General features: G+C 44.8%; 1 protein-coding gene across 1 annotated transcript in view; it reads right to left on the bottom strand.

The window, feature by feature from the left end:
• Positions 1-10315: 10315 nt before the first annotated feature.
• The window catches only part of aff3 (AF4/FMR2 family, member 3), a 41973-nt gene continuing 29703 nt past the window's right edge, over positions 10316-22585 (bottom strand). Inside the window, exons 13-16 of the mRNA XM_045206471.1 lie at positions 12989-13082; positions 12523-12572; positions 12197-12390; positions 10316-11854 (exon numbers count right to left, since the gene is read on the bottom strand). Coding sequence (XP_045062406.1) covers positions 11733-11854; positions 12197-12390; positions 12523-12572; positions 12989-13082 — 460 coding nt within the window. The 3' untranslated portion in view covers positions 10316-11732. The remainder of the gene's footprint in view (positions 11855-12196; positions 12391-12522; positions 12573-12988; positions 13083-22585) is intronic.

Here is a 22585-nt window from a genome sequence, read left to right as displayed (position 1 = left end):
TCAGATATACTACATATTCTATCTACATACTGTCCATAATGTCTATACATCCCATATCACACACACAGACCAAGGCACCAGAAACTAGGGAACACACACACACACACACATACAGTGGGGAGAACAAGTATTTCATACACTGCCGATTTTGCAGGTTTTCCTACTTACAAAGCATGTAGAGGTCTGTAATTTTTATCATAGGTACACTTCAACTGTGAGAGACGGAATCTAAAACAAAAATCCAGAAAATCACATTATATGATTTTTAAGTAATTAATTTGCATTCTATTGCATGACATAAGTATTTGATACATCAGAAAAGCAGAACTTAATATTTGGTACAGAAACCTTTGTTTGCAATTACAGAGATCATACGTTTCCTGTAGGTCTTCACCAGGTTTGCACACACTGCAGCAGGGATTTTAGCCCACTCCTCCATACAGACCTTCTCCAGATCCTTCAGGTTTCCGGGGCTGTCGCTGGGCAATACAGACTTTCAGCTCCCTCCAAAGATTTTCTATTGGGTTCAGGTCTGGAGACTGGCTAGGCCACTCCAGGACCTTGAGATGCTTCTTATGGAGCCACTCCTTAGTTGCCCTGGCTGTGTGTTTCGGGGTCGTTGTCATGCTGGAAGACCCAGCCACGACCCATCTTCAATGCTCTTACTGAGGGAAGATGGTTGTTGGCCAAGATCTCGCGATACATGGCCCAATCCATCCTCCCCTCAATACGGTGCAGTCGTCCCTGTCCCCTTTGCAGAAAAGCATCCCTAAAGAATGATGTTTCCACCTCCATGCTTCACGGTTGGGATGGTGTTCTTGGGATTGTCCTCATCCTTCTTCTTCCTCCAAACACGGCGAGTGGAGTTTAGACCAAAAAGCTCTATTTTTGCCTCATCAGACCACATGACCTTCTCCCATTCCTCCTCTGGATCATCCAGATGGTCATTGGCAAACTTCAGATGGGCCTGGACATGCGTTGGCTTGAGCTGGGGGACCTTTCGTGCGCTGCAGGATTTTAATCCAAGACGGCGTAGTGTGTTACTAATGGTTTTCTTTGAGACTGTGGTCCCAGCTCTCTTCAGGTCATTGACCAGGTCCTGCCATGTAGTTATGGGCTGATCCCTCACCTTCGCATGATCATTGATGCCCCACGAGGTGAGATCTTGCATGGAGACCCAGACCGAGGGTGATTGACCGTCATCTTGAACTTCTTCCATTTTCTAATAATTGTGCCAACAGTTGTTGCCTTCTCACCAAGCTGCTTGCCTATTGTCCTGTAGCCCATCCCAGCCTTGTGCAGGTCTACAATTTTATCCCTGATGTCCTTACACAGCTCTCTGGTCTTGGCCATTGTGGAGAGGTTGGAGTCTGTTTAATTGAGTGTGTGGACAGGTGTCTTTTATACAGGTAACGAGTTCAAACAGGTGCAGTTAATACAGGTAATGAGTGGAGAACAGGAGGGCTTCTTAAAGAAAAACTAACAGGTCTGTGAGAGACGGAATTCTTACTGGTTGGTAGGTAATCAAATACTTATGTCATGCAACAGAATGCAAATTAATTACTTAAAAATCATACAATGTGATTTTCTGGATTTTTGTTTTAGATTCCGTCTCTCACAGTTGAAGTGTACCTATGATAAAATTATAGACCTCTACATGCTTTGTAAGTAGGAAAACCTGCAAAATCAGCAGTGTATCAAATACTTGTTCTCCCCAATGTATATATATATATATATATATATATATATATTTATATTTATATTTATACTCTGTACCTCGACATTGCTAGTCCTAAAATGTATACACTTCTTAATTATTTTACTTTTAGATGTGTGTATTGTTGTGTATTGTTAGATATTACTGCACTGTTGGAGCTAGGAACACAAGCATTTCACTACATCCGCAATAACATCTGCTAAATATGTGTATGCGACCAATAACATTTGATTTGATTTGATTTGACAAGTACGGAACCTGGGTTGTTTGTACAATTCCAAGACCATATTATCCCACTGAGCTAAAGGGAGCCAATGGGACAATGTAACAGACAACGCCACGCTCATGGGTCACCATGGCAACGGAAACAGGAAGTTACTCACCCTGGAAGCCCAACCGTTGTCATCACTGTCTCTCTTCCTCTGTCCATCTCCACTCATACTGACAGACACCTGGAGGAGAGAGAGAGAGCGGATATTTTAGAGGTCTCTAAAATGAGGAGTCAGAAAAAAAAGGAGTCAGTCTATGTAACATACACCCCACCATGTGTTTGTTATCAGATTTGCAGGCGATCGATCAGCCAGCTTTGTACACTAATTAGGCTTGTATTGTAATTAGTGATGGATACAGGGAGATTTACATCAGGCCCCACCCTGATGGGGAGATTGGTGTATCATTAAGCTCGGTGGTGACCAAGGCTTACTTACATATCCTTTACCCTCCTTGGTCTGTCTCTTTGTCCCCCAGCACACACACTCGTCTAGAACAACTGATTTTTCTCTCACACACGTGTTGCTCTCCCCCCATTTTTCTCACCCGATATAACAAGTGCCTCTTTCTCTCTCAGAAGGTGTGATGATTTACATTATGGTGAAACAATCCTCATCCTCTCTCTTATTACGTTATTTTTCAATATCCCTCTGCACACTTTAGTTCTGGCCTTGAGCGTCACTGATTTCTCTTCAAACCCCCTCTTCTGGCGGCTTTAGAGTCCAATCCATCTGTCTGTCTGTGGTCCGATATGACATGAGGAGGGGGTTTCCCATGCTCTTTTGGAGTGTACTCTCCCTTTAGCACTGACTCTAGCCTCAGTCAGCAACCCCTGTCTTGACCGGAGGAAGTAGGCCAGTACATTTTTACAGTTTAGTCATTTAGCAGACGCTCTGTTCCAGCAGTGAGTGCATACATTTTCATACTTTTTTCCCATTCTGGTCCTCCATGGGAATCGAACCCACTACCAACTGAGCCACACGGGACACATCAGGTTTGACAGTGATTGTCTGTCTGTGTGCCCAATCTGTACTTCACCTGTAGCTGACTGCTGTGATTGTCTGTCTGTGTGCCCAATCTGTCCTTCACCTGTAGCTGACTGCTGTGATTGTCTGTCTGTGTGCCCAATCTGTCCTTCACCTGTAGCTGACTGCTGTGATTGTCTGTCTGTGTGCCCAATCTGTCCTTCACCTGTAGCTGACTGCTGTGATTGCAGCGTGTGACTTAGATCCTGCCAGGGCCAGGTGCTCAAATTATGCAAATGAGCATGAGCAGGAAGAACACACTCAGGTCAGTTGAAAGGGGAGGAGACATCACACAAGAAGAATAGGCTTCAGAAAGGAGGAGATAGTGAAGTAGGCTGGAATGAAAAGAAGGGTGGAGATGTAGCCTTGGGTAGAAATGCTATGGACAAAGGCACAGAAAAAAGACAGCGAGAGAGAGTTAGCGAAAGAAACAGACAGAAAGAGAGAGATCGGAAAGAGGGGATGTCCTGCTGTGCAACGCTCAAATTAGTCCCCACAGCAACACAAATGGCCCACAGCTGGTGGACTGCAGGGATCACAGTATAACCTGGCTCCCAGGTATTGTGGTAGAAAAGGGCTAAAAAGGTTCCTTCTTCAACTTTAAAGACTGGTATGAGGTTTTGAGGTTAGGCTAGGTATGAGGTTAGGCTAGGTATGAGGTTTTGAGGTTAGGCTAGGTATGAGGTTTTGAGGTTAGGCTAGGTATGAGGTTTTGAGGTTAGGCTAGGTATGAGGTTTTGAGGTTAGGCTAGGTATGAGGTTTTGAGGTTAGGCTAGGTATGAGGTTTTGAGGTTAGGCTAGGTATGAGGTTTTGAGGTTAGGCTAGGTATGAGGTTAGGCTAGGTATGAGAGAGATGCTGGGGCTGATAAGTGGTTAAGAGCATTGTGACAGTAACCGAAAGGTCGCTGGTTCTAATCCCCGAGCCGACTAGGTGAAAAATATGTCGATGTGCCCTTGAGCAAGGCACTTAACCCTAACTGCTCCTGTAAGTCGCTCTGGATAAGAGCGTCTGCTAAATGACTAAAATGTAAAAAATGTCAACTGGTGTGTCGATACATATGACGGTTTGTGCACTTGCAATGCTCTGTGGCCTAGAAACTACACTGAACAAAAATAAACCAGAACATGCAACAATTTCAAAGATTTTACTGAGTTACAGTTCATATAAGGAAATCAGTCAATTGAAATAAATAAATGAGGCCCTAACCTATGGATTTCACATGACTGGGAATACAGATATGCATCTGTTGGTCACAGATACATCCCAAACATTCAAATATGTTGGTCACAGATACCTTTAAAAAAAAAAGTAGGGCGTGGATCAGAAAACCAGTCAGTATCTGGTGACCACCATTTGCCTCATGCAGCGCGACACATCCCCTTCGCATAGAGTTGATCAGGCTATTGATTGTAGCCTGTGGAATGTTGTCCCACTCCTCTTCAATGGCTGTGCGATCCAGAGCATCCCAAACATTCAAATTCGAATTGCCATAGATAAAATGCAATTGTGTTCGTTGTCCGTAGTTTATGCCTGCCTGCCTGCCCATACCATAACCCCACCATCGGGTACTCTGTTCACAATGTTGACATCAGCAAACCGCTTGCCCATACGACGCCGTCTGCCATCTGCCCCGTACAGTTGAAAACGGGATTCATCCGTGAAGAGCACACTTCTCCAGCGTGCCAGTGGCCATCGAAGGTGAGCATTTTCCCACTGAAGTCGGTTACGACGCTGAACTGCAGTCAGGTCAAGACCTGGTGAGGACGACGAGCACGCAGATGAGCTTCCTTGAGACGGTTTCTGACAGTTTGTGCAGAAATTCTTTGGTTGTGCAAACCCACAGTTTCATCAGCTGTCCGGGTGGCTGGTCTCAGACGATCCAGCAGGGGAAGAAGCCGGATGCAGAGGTCCTGGCTGGCATGATTACAAGTGGTCTGCGGTTGTGAGGCCGGTTGGACGTACTGCCAAATTCTCTAAAACGATGTGGAGGCAGCTTATGGTAGAGAAATGAACATTCAATTCTCTGGCAACAGCTCTGGTGGACATTCCTGCAGTCAGCATGCCAATTGCACGCTCCCTCAAAACGTGAGACATCTGTGGCATTGTGTTGTGTGAAAAAACTGCACATTTTAGAGTGACCTTTTATTGTCCCCAGCACAATGTGCACCTGTGTAATGATCATGCTGTTTAATCAGCTTATTGATATTCTACACCTGTCAGGTGGATGGATTATCTTGGCAAAGGAGAAATGCTCACTAATAGGGTTGTAAACAAAATTGTGCCAAACATTTTAGAGAAATAAGCTTTTTGTGCGTATGGCACATTTCTGGGATCTTTTATTTCAGCTCATGAAACATGGGACCAACACTTTAAATGTTGCATTTATATTTCTGTTCAGTATAACATGACCACTCTATGGAAAGATGAGACTCCTCTGAAGGTACCAGTTTAAAAAATGAATGGAAGTAGTTTTGTGCCCCCCAAAAGGAGGGGTTAAATTCAGTGCCTTTGGAAAGTATTCAGACCCCTTGACTTTATCCACATTTTGTTACATTACAGCCTTATTCTAAAATGGATTAAATAAATAAAAAATCCTCAGCAATCTACACACAATACCCCATAATGACAAAGCGAGAACAAGTTTTAGAAATGTTTGCAAATGTATTAAAAATAAAAAACAGAAACACCTAATTTACATAAGTATTCAGACCCTTTGCTATGAGACTCGAAATTGAGCTCAAGTGCATCCTGTTTCTATTGATCATCCTTTAGATATTTCTACAACTTGATTGGCGTCCACCTGTGGTAAATTCAATTGATTGGACATTATTTGGAAAGGCACATTATCATTATAAGGTCCCACAATTGACAGTGCATGTCAGAGCAAAAACATTTTACATTTACATTTTAGTAATTTAGCAGACGCTCTTATCCAGAGCGACTTACAGTTAGTGAGTGCATACATTTTTATTAATTTTTTATGCTGGCCCCCTGTGGGAATCGAACCCACAACCCTGCCGTTGCAAGCGCCATGCTCTACCAACTGAGCCATGAGGTCGAAGGAATTGTCCGTAGAGCTACGAGACAGGATTATGTTGAGGCACTAATCTGGGGAATGGTCCCAAAACATTTCTGCAGCATTGAAGGTCGCCAAGAACAGAATGGCCTCCATCATTCTTAAATGGAAGAAGTTTGGAACCACCAAGACTCTTCCTAGAGCTGGCCGCCCGGCCAAACTGAGCAATCGGGGGAGAAGGGCCTTGGTCAGGGAGGTGGCCAAGAACCCGATGGTCACTCTGACAGAGCGCTAGAGTTCTTCTGTGGAGATGGGAGAACCTTCCAGACGGACAACCATCTCTGCAGCACTCCACCAATCAGGCCTTTATGGTAGAGTGGCCACACAGCAGCAACTCCTCAATAAAAGGCACATGACAGCCCGCTTGGAGTGTGCCAAAAGGCACCTAAAGACTCTCAGATCATGAGAAACAAGATTATCTGGTCTGATGAAACCAAGATTGAACTCTTTGGCCTGAATTCCAAGCGTCACGTCTGGAGGAAACCTGGCACCATCCCTACGGTGAAGCATGGTGGTGGCAACATCATGCTGTGGGGATGTTTTTCAGTGGCAGGGACTGGGAGACTAGTCAGGATCGAGGCAAAGATGAACGGAGCAAAGTACAGAGAGTTCCTTGATGAAAACCTTCTCCAGAGCGCTCAGGACCTCAGACTGGTGCGAAGGTTCACCTTCCACAACCAAGACAACTCAGGAGTGGCTTCGGGACAAGTCTCTGAATGTCCTTGAGTGGCCCAGCCAGAGCCCAGACTTTAACTCGATCGAACATCTCTGGAAAGACCTGAAAATAGCTGTGCAGCAACGCTCCCCATCCAACCTGACAGCGACTGCGAGGATCTGCAGAGAAGAATGGGAGAAACTCCCCAAATACAGGTGTGCCAAGCTTGTAGCGTCATACCCAAGAAGACTCAATGCTGTAATCGCTGCCGAAGGTGCTTCAACAAAGTACTGAGTAAAGGGTCTGAATACTTATGTAAATGTGATATTAATTTTATTTCTAAAAAACTGTTTTTGCTTTGTCATTATGGGGTATTGTGTGTAGATTGATGAGGGGAAAAAAATATATAATCAATTTTAGAATAAGGCTGTAACGTAACAAAATGTGGAAAAAGTCAAGGGGTCTGAATACTTTCCGAAGGCACTGTATGTATCCCAAAAAAAATAAAAAAATCCTGAGCTTTCTATATATCTCCTAGATATAGGTCAGACTTCAAAACCTTCCTTAGGATTTATTTTTTGACTGTCTGTTTTGCCATTTTTATTAATGTGTTATTCAATGCGTTTCTATGGGCTATAGTAGTAAAGGCCAAATTCAATATGTTATCAAATAAATGTTGTACCTACAGAGGTCTTAAAATTCTAAATCAAATAGCTCAAAATTATCCATGTTGACCATCTTAAAACAATTCCATATGTTCGCTTAGTAGAACCCCCCCTCCCTAACTCCAGCCTCTCCCTTTTTTGTCAGCTCTGTTAGATGATGGACCATACTTTATACTGTAGCTAGCTAACACCACTCTCCTCAATGACTATAACCTACTGTACTGAAAATTATTAAAGTAAGCAGGTTACTGGGGTCACGCTTGTAGGCCTTGCTGGAGTTGGCTACAGATATAGTCAGTCCCTCTAACTAACCCTCCTCCTTGCTCCCTCCCTCCTCGATCTGAACACAAACAAGGATTAATGGTCGACCTGCATGGCGAGAATTTGAGGTGGTTGGACCACACCGTACATGTGTGAAACAGGACAACTATAAGTACACCCTATTTCACCTTTTGATAAACAACAAATGTAGCTAGCTAACAGAATGAATCATGTGTCGCAGCGACACACTCTGCACAAATTCTGTGTGCAGTGGGAACACGTTGCTTACATCGAAATCCTGTTACATAATTTCCCAACACTGAATAAACAACACGAGGTGCACCAGTGTGACAGTGTCCACACACACTCTGCACAGTTCACATTGTAAAAGCGGAAGTCACTTTTATACTCACCTTTTCTCTCTTTTACTGACTTGATGTTGTGCTGAAACCAAGCAATTAAATGTCGTTCTCGCAGGATTCTAAAGCGTCTAGGAGGCAGCGTTATTCCTTATTTGGAGTTTAGTGTAACTGTCGTGGTCTTCCTATTTTGACACGCTCTTGTGGTTCGTCAATTATTTTCGATCACCTCTCCATGTACTCTCCATTTTCAGCAGCCTGTCTGCTTCTTTCTCTCGCTCTCCCTCTCTCCTCTCCCTCTCTCAACTCCCCGGCTCCTCCCCTCACTGTTTACGGTCAGGTCAGTGACAGCTCGCATTGCCACTGGCTTAGGTTATCGTGCCACCCAGTGGCGAGTCAACAACACTACATTTGACGCAGCGCTGTGGAGGGACAAGTTCCATTTCATTGACCATTTCTCCTAGCCCTTACCTCCTCGGTCTCCACAGCAGAGAAAAGAGGCGATTACTCCATTTAGACACTAGAGAAGGGTCTAAAAAAAATTGAAATGGGATTGAATCAAAGAGATTAGGGACGAGCAGATGTGGTGGACTACTATCGACCACCCCCCAAGATCCTCTCACGCACGCACGTCCTCATTGAATGGGCTGTGTTTTTACTGTCACTGCACCCAGCCTACTGGGCCCATAATACATGCACGCACGCATACACACAGAGAGAGAGAGAGAGCGAGAGAGAGAGAGATCTGAAAACGGTCTGGACTGGATTGTAGACTGGAAAGACATTATACAATCTGCATAATCTATGGTAGGACTCTGGAAAAAAAAAAGACAATGCAGGTAGACTAGGCCAAGTGTGACAGTGCGACAAAAAATAGCACCTTTTTTTTTTCTCTTTTGTTTTTGATGCAGACTGGCTGCTGTGCCTCCAGCCAGTGTCCTCAGAAAACCTGGCACGCGCACAGACCTACGCAAAAATGACGGGCGGCATACATGCAGAGAATACCGACACACGGGGGAGCTCCGATACTTCAGTCCGGTGTAGGTTACTGCTACTGGGGTAAACCGTTATGTCAAAAGTCTCTGTTGGTAGGCTAGCCTCTGCCATTAGTGGGCCTATGACAGGCTCGAATATTGTTTGCTTATACGATATTATGCTGATTTTAACATCTAAATAATCAGTTCAATTCCAATTTCGGCTCCAGTGATTTAATTTAATGGATGGCGATTTGATCCCACGCACGTCATCGCATGCAATGCACGTTTGTTCGTTCATTCATAAACGAATTAACCCCGAAAATCCGTTAAAGATGCATGAAGTCAACAAAGCATATTTCATATTTCAAGTTTGTTCCATTGTCATATTTCGTCTAGCCTACTTTTAATTATGGATTCTCTGATGTATATTTTAAAACAATTCAATTCGTTTTTTACCTTTCCACTCTGGGTCTCTTTTCATTGCGCCTGTCACGCGCACATATGTAGCCTACAGCCTCCCCAGTGTCATTGGCTATTCCGAGCTGTTGCTATGGTTCCAGACAGCAGATGCTGAGGCTTGCCATAGCAGTCTTCCTATTGGTGGAAAGGGCAGCATGGTAATAAGTGATGGAGAAAGAAGAACTAGCTCTATCAGACAACCTATTCAGAGAAAGGAAGAAAAAAAGATGGGGGGTCAGAAAGAAAGAGGCTAGGGAGTCAGGGAGTCAGTCAGTCAAAGACAGAGAGGGAGATGGAGGAGATGGGTGGCAGAATGAGCGATCTCTCAATGTTGGCTAGGGAGTTAAGAGCAACAGTCTCAGCAGAAATACAGCTAGGCCTATATAACTGGAATACACACACATAACAAACACACACACACACACGCCGCTTCATCTACATATGGAAAGTTGAGTGAGACCCAAATAGAATTTTGGAAATATCTGAGAGATAACGAAGTGTCAGTATAAATCAATCTGAACCAGATAGATACAACATCAGGAACACCTTCCTAATTTTCAGTTTCACTGTTGAGCGTGAAAAACCCAGCAGTGTTGCAGTTCTTGCCACAAACCGATGCGCCTGGCACCTACTACCGTATCCTGTTTAAAGGAACGTACATTTTTTGTCTTGCCCATTCACCCTCTGAATGGCACACATACACAATCCATGTCTCAATTGTCTCAAGGCTTAAAAATCCTTCTTTAACCTGTCTCCTCCCCTTCATCTACACTGATGGACGTGGATTTAACAAGTGGCATCAATAAGGGATCATAGCTTTCACCTGGATTCACCTGGTCAGTCTATGTCATGGAAAGAGCAAGTGTTCTTGATGTTTTGTATACTCACTGTACAGATTCTGATTCAACAAACAAGGAGATAGACCCCTACATACAATTTGCAATATCAAAAAGACATTTATGAAACACATTTCGGTATGTAACTTTTGATAACCACATTAGACACTGTTATAAATAAAGTTTTGCAAAGGCGGGAACATGAATACTGGCCAAAGAAACCAAATCTAAATGCTATAGTTTTGGTATTTTTGTAAAAACAAATGATCTGACACACATAGTGCACATTAAAAGTGAAAGGCATCTCAACATGTCATTTAAAAGGCCATCACACAGTGTAGTCATACAAGCAAAGCTACCGGTAACTTGATCTACCCGTAACTTGATCTACCCTTCGGGATAAGTGGGCTGACAATCCAAAAGAAAACTCAAAATCCCAATCACCTTTACATTTACATCATTTAGCAGATGCTCTTATCCAGAGAGACTTACAAATTGGTGCATTCAACTTATGATACCTTTCCCATGATGCATCCATTTGTCCTGGTAAGGCTCATGGGAAATGTAGTCCAGAAATGCAGTCCAGGTCTCTTCCCACTGGGCAAAAACTGGTTGAATAAATGTTGTTTCCACGTCATTTTAACAAAATCAATCAATGTGATGATGTTGAATCAACATGGAAAACTGATTGGATTGCAAAAAATAATCAACGCAAGGGAATTTAGTATTTTTTTCAACCAACTTTTAACCTAAATCCAATAACATGGTGACATTGTTTGTTTATTCACGTTGAATTCACGTTAGTTGATGACTCAACCAAACGTAAATCAAAACTAGACATTGAACTGACATCTTTTGAGGAAATGGTCACTGGTTTCCACAGTGGCTTTTTGCAAAGGAGGCTAGTTAAGAGTTTTACTGTGGTTGAATGCTTTGTATTCCAGAAATATAGTCCAGGTCTCTTGTTCTTTTACAGTCTAGGTTTTGTATAGTAGAAGAATCACAAAGTCCTCACTGGTGCACTGTACCATGTTTCTCTTAAATGTCCTTGTTTGACAGTGTCTGTGTTTGTTTCATCATTACATGTGGCACATTTGGCAAAGCAGCGAGTTTAAAGGCTTTAAATCCATGTGGCACTTCGTAGATCTGCACTGACAATCCGAAGAGGAAAGAGATCCCAAGACAGTTCACTCTGCTTGATTGGAGGAATAACAACACCTTCCCTCAATCAAGTTAAAGCACAAGGTAAAGCACCACCACTGTGTATAAATCCAATCCGTCATTTATGGTACATTCTGAGAATTGAAGCGTAACAATAATCCTGAAGACGTGGAATGCAGGGGGAATCCTCTACTTATAATCACACCGGTTGTGTCCCTCTCTTCCTTCTTCTATTAGGCCAGGTTGTTGGGTCTCATCCCTCCCGCCACTAGCCCACATTGGCACTGATGCGTATCCACTGCAGAGCCTGTCTGGTGTACTGGACTGCATGAGCAATACTACTGTGGAGAGTCAATGGCCCTGACAGAGTATTCAGGTAGTTAAAGAACTCTTGAGAGAGATAGAAGGAGAGAGAGAGAGGGAGAGAGAGGGGGCGAGACAGAGTGAAGGAGAGAGTTAGATAAAATTGAATAAAGCGTTGAAACCTAGTATCAACAAAATTAGCTCTCTCACTCTCTCAGTTTATTGGCATGGGAAACTTGCGAAAGCAAGTGAAATAAACAATAAACAAAAATGAAATTAATAGTAAATATTACACTCAAAATAGTTTCAAAAGAATAGAGACATTTAAAATGTTATATTATTGTTGTAACAATGTGAAAATTCTCTCTCTTCAAAAAGCCACAGAGGTCATTTCTATTCATTGGCTAATAATGGGGTAGTCTCTCTCACCATTGTTGTCTCTGGCCAGGCTTTCTGCTAGCTCCCAGTACTCATAGCTGTACAGGACATTGTTGGTGATGTTCAGGTGGTTTGCTGCCATCTGGTGGATGCGCTGGGGAATGCTGATGAGGGAAGAGGGGGAGCTGCCCAGGGTGAGGGCTGAGGGGCTGGGGGAGAGGGAGGATGCAGGCCCCCCTGTGCCCCTGTGGATGAGAAGAACACAATGATACTTCACTGGGGAGAATCAAATCAACCTAATACTATATACATTCAAAAATACATTGCAGAGATTGAGAGTGAGAAAGAGGAAATAAGAGAGAGAGAGACTTCCTTACTTTCCTGAGTCGCTCCAGATGGGGGGTGTAGTAGGCACTTTGGGAGAACTCTGGAATGACATAAAACACACGTTTACAATCTATCCAGTCTAATCCAACACATCTGCGTTTAATTGTATCACACTAAATCCAGCTGTTAAAATAGCTGCTGGTGAGGTTTGTACCTTAAAGTAGTCCAGTAGAGCTTTGGAGTACTTCAGGGTTAGGATGAGGGTGAGGGTTAGGGTGAGGGTGAGGGTTAGGGTGAGGATGAGGTTTTGTATCTTAAAGTAGTCCAGTGGAGCTTTGGAGTACTTCAGGGTTAGGATGAGGGTGAGGGTGAGGGTGAGGGTGAGGGTTAGGGTGAGGATGAGGTTTTGTATCTTAAAGTAGTCCAGTGGAGCTTTGGAGTACTTCAGGGTTAGGATGAGGGTGAGGGTGAGGGTTAGTTTGAGGGTGAGGGTTAGAGTGAGGGTAAGATTTGTACCTTAAAGTAGTCCAGTAGAGCTTTGGAGTATTTCATGGCGTTGTCCTTCTTCAGACGAAACATCTGCCAGTACAGGAGTGCAAGGCACTGGAAACTAGGGAACACACACACACACACACACATATACACATACACACACACACACACATTTGAAATACCTTATTTGAATCCACAAATCACATTACAGTCGAGAAGGATTCAAAAATTCAAAGGACACGGATATCCGGACACTTATGGATACAGAAAGCACCTTCTTCTCCATCCACAAGGCTGCCCATGACTGCTGACCTCACTACCCAGCTAACAATTCTAGGGAGAGAGAAAGTTTTTGTAATGTTCTCCTAATGTTTGAGTTTCCAGCTTTCCGTTAGTTAGGGGAACATTCTATCATTCTAACCTTCTGAGAACCTTTTGAGCATGTTTTGGTGTTAAAGTTAGGAGAACATTCCCTTAATGTAAAACAGAACTTAGCTAGAATGTGGTTACAATGTTCTCAGAAAATACAACATTAATGTTCTAGACGCGTTTTATGTGACGTTGCAAGAACATTCATGTGTCCAGTTTTCTGAGGGTTAGGAGAATATTCCGTCAACGTCCCACCAAACATACACAGAACGTGGTTGCCATGTTCTCAGAATGTAAGATATTCATGTTCTAGACACGTTTCATGGGACGTTGCAAGAATATTTCTGGGTATCAGTTATCATTATAATATATTTTTTACCCCCTTTTTCGATCTTGTCTCATCGCTGCAACTCCCCAATGGGCTTGGGAGGCGAAGGTCGAGTCATGCGTCCTCCGAAACATGACCTGCCAAACCACGCTTCTTAACACCCGCCCGCACCAATGTATCGGCCCGCCACAAGGAGTCGCTAGAGCGCAATGAGCCAAGTAAAGCCCCCCCGGCCAAACTCTCCCCTAGCCCGGACGACGCTGGGCCAAACTCTCCCCTAACCCGGACGACCCTGGGCCAAACTCTCCCCTAACCCGGACGACGCTGGGCCAAACTCTCCCCTAACCCGGACGACGCTGGGCCAAACTCTCCCCTAACCCGGACGACCCTGGGCCAAACTCTCCCTAACCCCGGACGCACACCTGGGCCAAACTCTCCCCTAACCCGGACGACCCTGGGCCAAACTCTCCCCTAACCCCGGACGACCCTGGGCCAAACTCTCCCCTAACCCGGACGACGCTGGGCCAATTGTGTGCCGCCCTATGGGACTCCCGATCAAGGCCGTTTGTGATACAGTCTGGGATGGAACCCGGGTTTGTAGTGACGCCTCTAGCACTGCATTAGACCGCTGCGCCACTCTGGAGCCCCCCAAAGAATTTCCTTACACCTTGTTACTGTTGCCAAGCCCATCAAGGCCTTTATTAAAGAACCACTGATCCATTCACAGCTCTTGTCTGTTGGCAAGGTTAGGGATACTCATACACAGTGTTTCCAACTTACATATTGTTGTGCATGTATACAGTAATCATTGTTCAACATGTCCTCACCTGGGATTTGAACTCACAACCTCTTGATTTGAATATTCTATCGTCATTGAGTTGATTTACTTATTTCAACAATTTTAGGGCTTTCTGTATAGTTGTCTAATGTTGGTGGTGCATATTAACCTGTTTTAATGATACTCTTCAATCAAAATGATCAATAAAAGTTTGTCTTGACTGTACTTTTAACAGAGCTGACATTTACTTCAAAGTGCATTCACCCTATTGCTTACACATATCAAGTTGTTTCAGATCTAAACAAGTGCCTAGGGAGGAGGGGTTAGGGTTTCTTCTGGACAGGGCCTAACTATACTGTCCCAATAAACACATGCCCTAGAGCAGGGATCATCAACTAGAATCAGCCACGTGCCAATTTGTTTCTTGAGCAGATGGTCAAGGGGCCGGAACATAATTACAAATAATTTGTAGACGGCAAACTGACCGCAAGATGCCCAAACAGATATAATGTTTGACTAAAACATAATCATTTCAAACTTTGTTTACATTTGTATATGATGACGTGTCTGTTTATTATGCGTGGGAATACTTGAACAGATTTCTTAAATAGAAATCATTTGGAGCTGATTTCCTGGTGTTTTTACAGTCTTTTATGTCTAACAATGAAAATTCCCCAAAATAAAACGTTTTTGTTTTTTTGCTCAGAAAACTTGGGGGGCCAAATAAAACCACCCGTGGGCCAAATTCGGCCTGCAGGACGCCAGTTGGGCAACCCTGCCCTAGTGCTATCCCTTATTGGGACAGTGGTTAGGGTGTTCATCATTGGTGCTGGTGGCCCGGGTTTGAGTCCTGATAGGGAAGTAACCCTACTCTCACATTCTTAGCAATATACAGTATGTTAATGTCATTATTTGGCAATGGTTACAACACACCTATCTGATCTAATAAAAACGTTTTTCTCATTGAAAGTTGGGAATCGGTAGAATTATAGATAGCTGAGCATCTCAAAGAGAACTCCATCGTCTTTTTGAAATCCACAGCACATATACAGAACCATGTAGAACAAACGTGTCTCTGATTAGGAATCACATCAGATCTCGTCTTTGCTTTTCTATCTGTAACATTACTAATTTGTCGCCGAAACATAGCCCAGGGGGTAATGTTGCTTCTGATAGAAACATAGCCCAGGGGGTAATGTTGCTTCTGATAGAAACATAGCCCAGGGGGTAATGTTGCTTCTGATAGAAACATAGCCCAGGGGGTAATGTTGCTTCTGATAGAAAGATAGCCCAGGGTGTAATGTTGCTTCTGATAGAAACATAGCCCAGGTGGTAATGTTGCTTCTGATAGAAACATAGCCCAGGGGGTAATGTTGCTTCTGATAGAAACATAGCCCAGGTGGTAGTGTTGCTTCTGATAAAAACATAGCCAGGACATGGTTGCCATATTCTCAGAATATCACTAGCATTTCTGTACTTTCTCACATTTGCCATTTAAGCAAAGATGATGATGCCAGTTATACCAAAACAATACACAACACAGAGTGCCATCTCTAAGTTTTAATGTGGAAAAACAGACAAATTACAACAGAATCACTTGGGACAAATCACAGAAATCACAACATGTTAAAGGGGCAATCTGCAGTTGCTACATCCATTCTTGAATTTCTAAATGAATGATATACACGGTATGTGGTGTGTACTGTATTTCAAGACGATGAAGAGAAGCTCAGCTATTTGGAATGACTAAATACTGATAACTTATGACGTAGTGGAAATGTGGTCATAATTCATGCTCAAGGGGTAATCCTACAGATTCTCATCTTTCAATGAGAAACTCATTTTAATTAGATCAGATAAGTGTGTTGTAACTGTTGCCAAATAATGACATTAACATATATTGCTAAGAACGTGACAGTAGGGGGACTCCCCTAGCGGGTCTTGAACCCAGGCCACCAGCACTAATGACAAATGCCCTAATCACTGTCCAAAAAAGGAATATCTCTGGGCATGTGTTTATTGGGACAGTATAGTTAGGCCCTGTCCAGAAGAAACCCTAACCCCTCCACCCTAGGCATTTGTTTAGATCGGAAACAAATTGATATGTGTAAGCAATAGGGTGAATGCACTTTGAAGTAAATATCAGCTCTGTTAAAAGTACAGTCAAGAAAATATTTTATTGATCATAGTGATTCAGGAGAATCATTAAAACAGGTTAATATGCCACACCAATATTAGACAGCTATACAGAAAGCCCTTAACATGCTGAAAAAAGTAAATAAAATCAATGATAAGAGAATAGTCAGATTAACTGCAACCTTCACGGACATGGTGGCGTAGCAGGAAGATTGGAGTACTGTGAACCAAAAGGTTGTGAGTTCGAATCCCAGGTGAGGACATGTAGGATGATAATGACATATTAGTTGAACATGCACAATGTAATTGTGTGTCAAATAAACATTGAATCTTAAAAGCACTGTTTGTGTGAGTATCCATATGTCACGCCCTGGCTCTGGGGACTCTTTAATGTTGAGCCAGGGTGTTAGTTTCTATGTTTAGTTTTCTAGGTTTCTGTTCTAGATCGTTGTATTTCTATGTTGGCCAGGGTGGTTCCCAATCAGAGGCAGCTGATTCTCGTTGTCTCTGATTGGGAACCATACTTAGGCAGCCTGTTGGCACTTTTGTATTGTGGGATCTTGATCCGTAAGGTTTGTGTTTAAACCCTAAGACTTCACGTATCGTTTATTGTTTTGTTCGTGTGTACTCATTAAAAGAATGTACGCTTATCACGCTGCGCCTTGGTCCGCTTCATCATGTGTCAACGATCGTGACAGAAGATCCCACCTCGACTGGATCAAGCAGCGTGACGAGGAGAGAGGATGGACTTGGGAGGAGATGAGTGCGAGTCTGGCAAGAGGGATGGAGGCCTTGAGCACGGGGGAGAGACAAGCCCAATAAATGTTTAGGGGGGCTCACACCGTGGACGGCGAGGCAGCGGGAGGCCGTGATAGAGCGGTTCGGCAGGTTAGCAGAGGAGGCCGCCAGGTTACGGGGGCCACTGGTCACGAGGGAGAAGGGTAGTGTAGAGGCACGGCGAGAGGTACTGGGGTGTTTTACCAGTCCGGTCCGGCCTGTTCCTGATTCCCGCACAAGGCCAGTGGTGTGTGTTCCCAGTACGGTCAGGCCTGTTCCTGCTCCCCGCACTAAGCCAGTGGTGCGCGTCGCCAGCCCGGTCCGGCCTGTTCCTGCTCCCCGCACCAAGCCAGTGGTGCGCGTCGTCAGCCCGGTCCGGCCTGTTCCTGCTCCCCGCACCAAGCCTGTGGTGCGCGTCGCCAGCCCGGTCCGGCCTGTTCCTGCTCCCCGCACCAAGCCAATGGTGCGCGTCGTCAGCCCGGTCCGGCCCCTTCCTGCTCCCCGCACCAAGCCTGTGGTGCGCGTAGTCAGCCCGGTCCGGCCCGTCCCTGCTCCCCGCACCAAGCCAGTGGTGCGCGCCGTCAGCCCGGTCCGGCCGTTCCGCTCCCCGCACCAAGCCAGTGGTGCGCTGCTGCCAGTCCGGCACGGTCCGTGCCTGTTCCACCTGTGCCTGGTCCGGCACCGGTCAGCTGCTCCACGCCGGAGCCAGAGCAATCCTCTCCACCGGTGTTCAGTCCAGCTCCGGCCAGCAGGGCAAGACCACGAGGGCGAGAGAGAGAGTGGTGGTCGCGCCCGGAGCCGGATCCGCCTCCGAGGCGGAATGCCCACCCGGCCCCTCCCCTGTGGTGTTTGGTTGGCGCGGTCGCAGTCCGCGCCTTTGGGGGGGTGGTACTGTCACGCCCTGGCTCTGGGGACTCTTTAATGTTGAGCCAGGGTGTTAGTTTCTAGGTTTAGTTTTCTAGGTTTCTGTTCTAGATCGTTGTATTTCTATGTTGGCCAGGGTGGTTCCCAATCAGAGGCAGCTGATTCTCGTTGTCTCTGATTGGGAACCATACTTAGGCAGCCTGTTGGCACTTTTGTATTGTGGGATCTTGATCCGTAACGTTTGTGTTTAAACCCTAGGACTTCACGTATCGTTTATTGTTTTGTTTGTGTGTACTCATTAAAAGAATGTACGCTTATCACGCTGCGCCTTGGTCCGCTTCATCATGTGTCAACGATCGTGACACGATAACCTTGCCAACAGACAAAGAGCTGTGAATGGATCAGTAGTTGACCAATCAGGGCCTTGTACGGCTTGGCAACAGTGATGTGTAATGAATCATTTCTTTGGACACAAATGTATTAGCAATGTTCCCATGAAATGTGTGTAGAACATCAATATTTTACGTTCTGAGAAAATGGCAACCATTCTCTGTCTATGTTTGGTGGGACATTGACGGAATATTCTCCTAACCAACAGAAAACTGGACACATGAAAGTTCTTGCAATGTTCTCATGAAACGTTTCTAGAACATTAATATCTTATATTCTGAGAACATGGCAACCAGGTTTTGTGTATGTTTGGTGGGACGTTGACGGAATATTCTCCTAACCAACAGAAAACTGGACACATTAATGTTCTTGCAACGTCCCATGAAACGTTTCTAGAACATTAATATAAGTTCTGAGAACATGGTAACCACGTACTGGGTTCTATTTGACATTAAGGTAATGGTCTCTTGGAAACATTCCTTGCACATCACAGGAACATTCTTACAAAAACGTTAGTTAATGACCTAATGAGACTCTTAAGGGAACATTCTCTAAAGTTGTGGGAACGTTTGTTGTTAGCTGGGTAGCTGCTTTGTCTTTGTCCTATGCAGGCCTGCATTCTGAGGGCCATGTATTGCCAGCCTATGTACGTGGCCGAGACTCCCACATATCAGCACTAAAAATTTGCACTGATATCCGAGGCTGTTCAGGCACGAGGGGCTGGTATTTCAGTAACTTGTCAGCAAAGGTCTGCTCCATGTAAGAGATAAAAGAGCAACCCACTTCCAAAATGAGCACCTTCCTCTTGCCTCCCCCACAACAACAATATCTGGCATACTTGGCATACAAGAAAACACATCATCATCAACATCAAACCAGCTTCCTCTGACAAGAGAATGTTTGTGAATGTGTGCTGTTGGTGAGACTACCTGTCTCACCTCAGTAGCTATCAGGTTGACAAGGTCTAGCTATGTACAGGTCTTTGAATGAACGGCAAACCATTAACAACATGTGCAACAGACTCCATTACATTTGACTCGTGTGAAATACAAAACGGATCATGGTTTGCAGGGTACGAGAGTGCTAGGTTGTATTCTGTTAGTAGGACCTGCAACCCACACACACGCACACACACACGTGCACACACACACACACACACACAAATCAAATCATCAAAATGAAATCACGTTTTATTTGTCACATGCGCCGAATAGAACAGGTGTAGACTTTACTGTGAGCCCTTTCCCAACAACGCAGAGTTAAAAAGTAAGAAACATTCATCCTACAGGTGATGATATTCTAGGTGGGTAATCATAGACAAAGTGACATTAGCAACGCGCACCTCAGGATTCTCCCTTGTTTCTGTGACGTGTAAATTCACTTGTCACATAATTGTCGCTGGATCTATTTATTTAGAAAGAAAAGCAATGCACATTCCAACCCTTGCTTGTACAAAGCGCATTTTCCTGTAGATTTTATGATTGTGCCAACGTGCGCTATGCCCGCTCAAACACATGCCAGTCCCCTTCAAAATGTCAACAATGGTACAGGGTTTTGATCTGAATCTATTTCTTGGTACAGGGTTTTGATCGGAATCTATTGCTTGGACAGGGATTAAATGCACTGACACTTGGACAGGGACTAAACGCACTGATGCTTGGACCGGGACTAAACGCATTAACGCTTGGACAAGACTAAACGCACTGACACTTGGACCGGGACTAAACCCACTGATGCTTGGACCGGGACTAAACGCATTGACGCTTGGACAAGACTAAACGCACTGACACTTGGACCGGGACTAAACCCATTGACGCTTGGACAGGGACTAAATGCACAGACATAATATTTATATCACAAGAAAGACAAGAAAGTGATTGTTGCTAGCTACCCAACGTTTAATCATTGCTGCGTTATGAAAGGTAAGCTTGGCTTCTTATATGGTGTTGAGTAAAGCTTAAACCATGTATTTAGATTGTAGGTAGGTATTGTAGTTTGGTATTATAGGTAGCTTACTCAGGTAGTTATTGTAGGTTATTGTAGGTAATTATTGTAGGTAAGTATTGTATTCGGCGGACCCCGGCGAAGCACGAGGCTAGCTTACCCACTACTTGGACCAACAAAGCTAGCTAGCTAGCTAGCGGGTAGCTACTGGTAACTTTTAGCAACTGTGGTTAGTTGTTTCCAATGTTATTTCATGCTTAAGAGTACCTGTGATTGAGCCAGCTAGCTGCCACCATTCAGCTGTTTTTCTAACCTCATTATCCGAGGCATTAACGTTAGGTGGTTGGTAGCTGCTGTACTTAATTACAGCTACTGATAACAGTCTGCTGTAGTTTACAACAATTCTAATTTCTAAAGTGGAAGTTGGGAGAGTTTTATTCGGGTGGTTCAGTGAAACAATTATAGTTTCTGAGGTGGAAGTTGGGAGAGTTATATATATATTTTTTTTGGTGAGGGAGGCCTGCTCTCTCCTTTCCCAGATGTTTAGTTCATTTCATTCCGATCTCCTCTGCATTATTGTAGCCATCTGCTGCAGCCTGTCAACTATGCCTCTGCCTATCCCTGTTCTCTCCTCTCCGCACAGGCTACACAAACTCCTCACACCGCGTGGCTGCTGCCTCTCTAACCTGGTGGTCCCTGCACGCACCACACACCTGGAGTTCCAGGTCTCAGGCAGCCTCTGGAACTGCCGTTCTGCCGCCAACAAGGCTGACTTCATCCCAGCCTATGCTACCCTCCAGTCCCTCGACTTCCTGGCGCTGACGGAAACATGGATTACCACTGAAAACACTGCTACTCCTACTGCTCTCTCCTCGTCTGACCATGTGTTCTCGCATACCCCGAGAGCATCTGGTCAGAGGGGTGGTGGCACAGGAATCCTCATCTCTCCCAAGTGGTCATTCTCAATTTTTCCCCTAACCCATCTGTCTATCTCCTCATTTGAATTCCACGCTGTCACAGTCACTAGCCCATTTAAGCTTAATATCCTTGTCATCTATCGCCCTCCAGGTTCCCTTGGAGAGTTCATCAATGAGCTTGACGCCTTGATAAGTTCCTTTCCTGAGGATGGCTCACCCTTCACAGTTTTGGGGGATTTCAACCTCCCTACGTCTACATTTGACTCATTTCTCTCTGCCTCCTTCTTTCCACTCCTCTCTTCTTTTGACCTCACCCTCTCACCATCCCCCCCTACTCACAAGGCAGGCAATACGCTTGACTTCATCTTTACTAGATGTTGCTCTTCTACTAATCTCACTGCAACTCCCCTCCATGTCTCCGACTACTACTTTGTATCCTTTTCTCTCTCGCTCTCCTCCAACACTACTCACTCTGCCCCTACACAGATGGTAACGCGCCGCCGCAACCTTCGCTCTCTCTCTCCCACTACTCTCTCCTCTTCCATCCTATCATCTCTTCCCTCTGCTCAATCCTTCTCCCTCCAATCTCCTGATTCTGCCTCCTCAACCCTCCTCTCCTCCCTTTCTGCATCCTTTGACTCCCTGTGTCCCCTATCCTCCCGGCCGGCTCGGTCCTTCCCTCCAGCTCCGTGGCTTGATGACTCATTGCGAGCTCACAGAACAGAGCTCCGGGCAGCTGAGCGGAAATGGAAGAAAACTAAACTCCCTGCCGACCTGGCATCTTTTCACTCCCTCCTCTCTACATTTTCTTCATCTCTTTCTGCTGCTAAGGCCACTTTCTACCACTCTAAATTCCAAGCATCTGCCTCTAACCCTAGGAAGCTCTTTGCCACATTCTCCTCACTGCTGAATCCTCCTCCCCCCTCCCTCTCTGTGGATGACTTCGTCAACCACTTTGAAAAGAAGGTTGACGACATCCGATCCTCGTTTGTTAAGTCTAATGACACTGCTGGTCCTGCTCACACTGCCCTACCCTATGCTTTGACTTCTTTCTCCCCTCTCTCTCCAGATAAAATCTTGCGACTAGTGACTGCAGGCCGCCCAACAACCTGCCCGCT

Source organism: Coregonus clupeaformis, chromosome 23 (genome assembly GCF_020615455.1).
Source record: "Coregonus clupeaformis isolate EN_2021a chromosome 23, ASM2061545v1, whole genome shotgun sequence".
In the NCBI taxonomy this organism is placed as follows: domain Eukaryota; kingdom Metazoa; phylum Chordata; class Actinopteri; order Salmoniformes; family Salmonidae; genus Coregonus; species Coregonus clupeaformis.
Note: the sequence above shows the minus strand (reverse complement) of the source record. Positions and strands in the feature narration are given on the sequence as shown.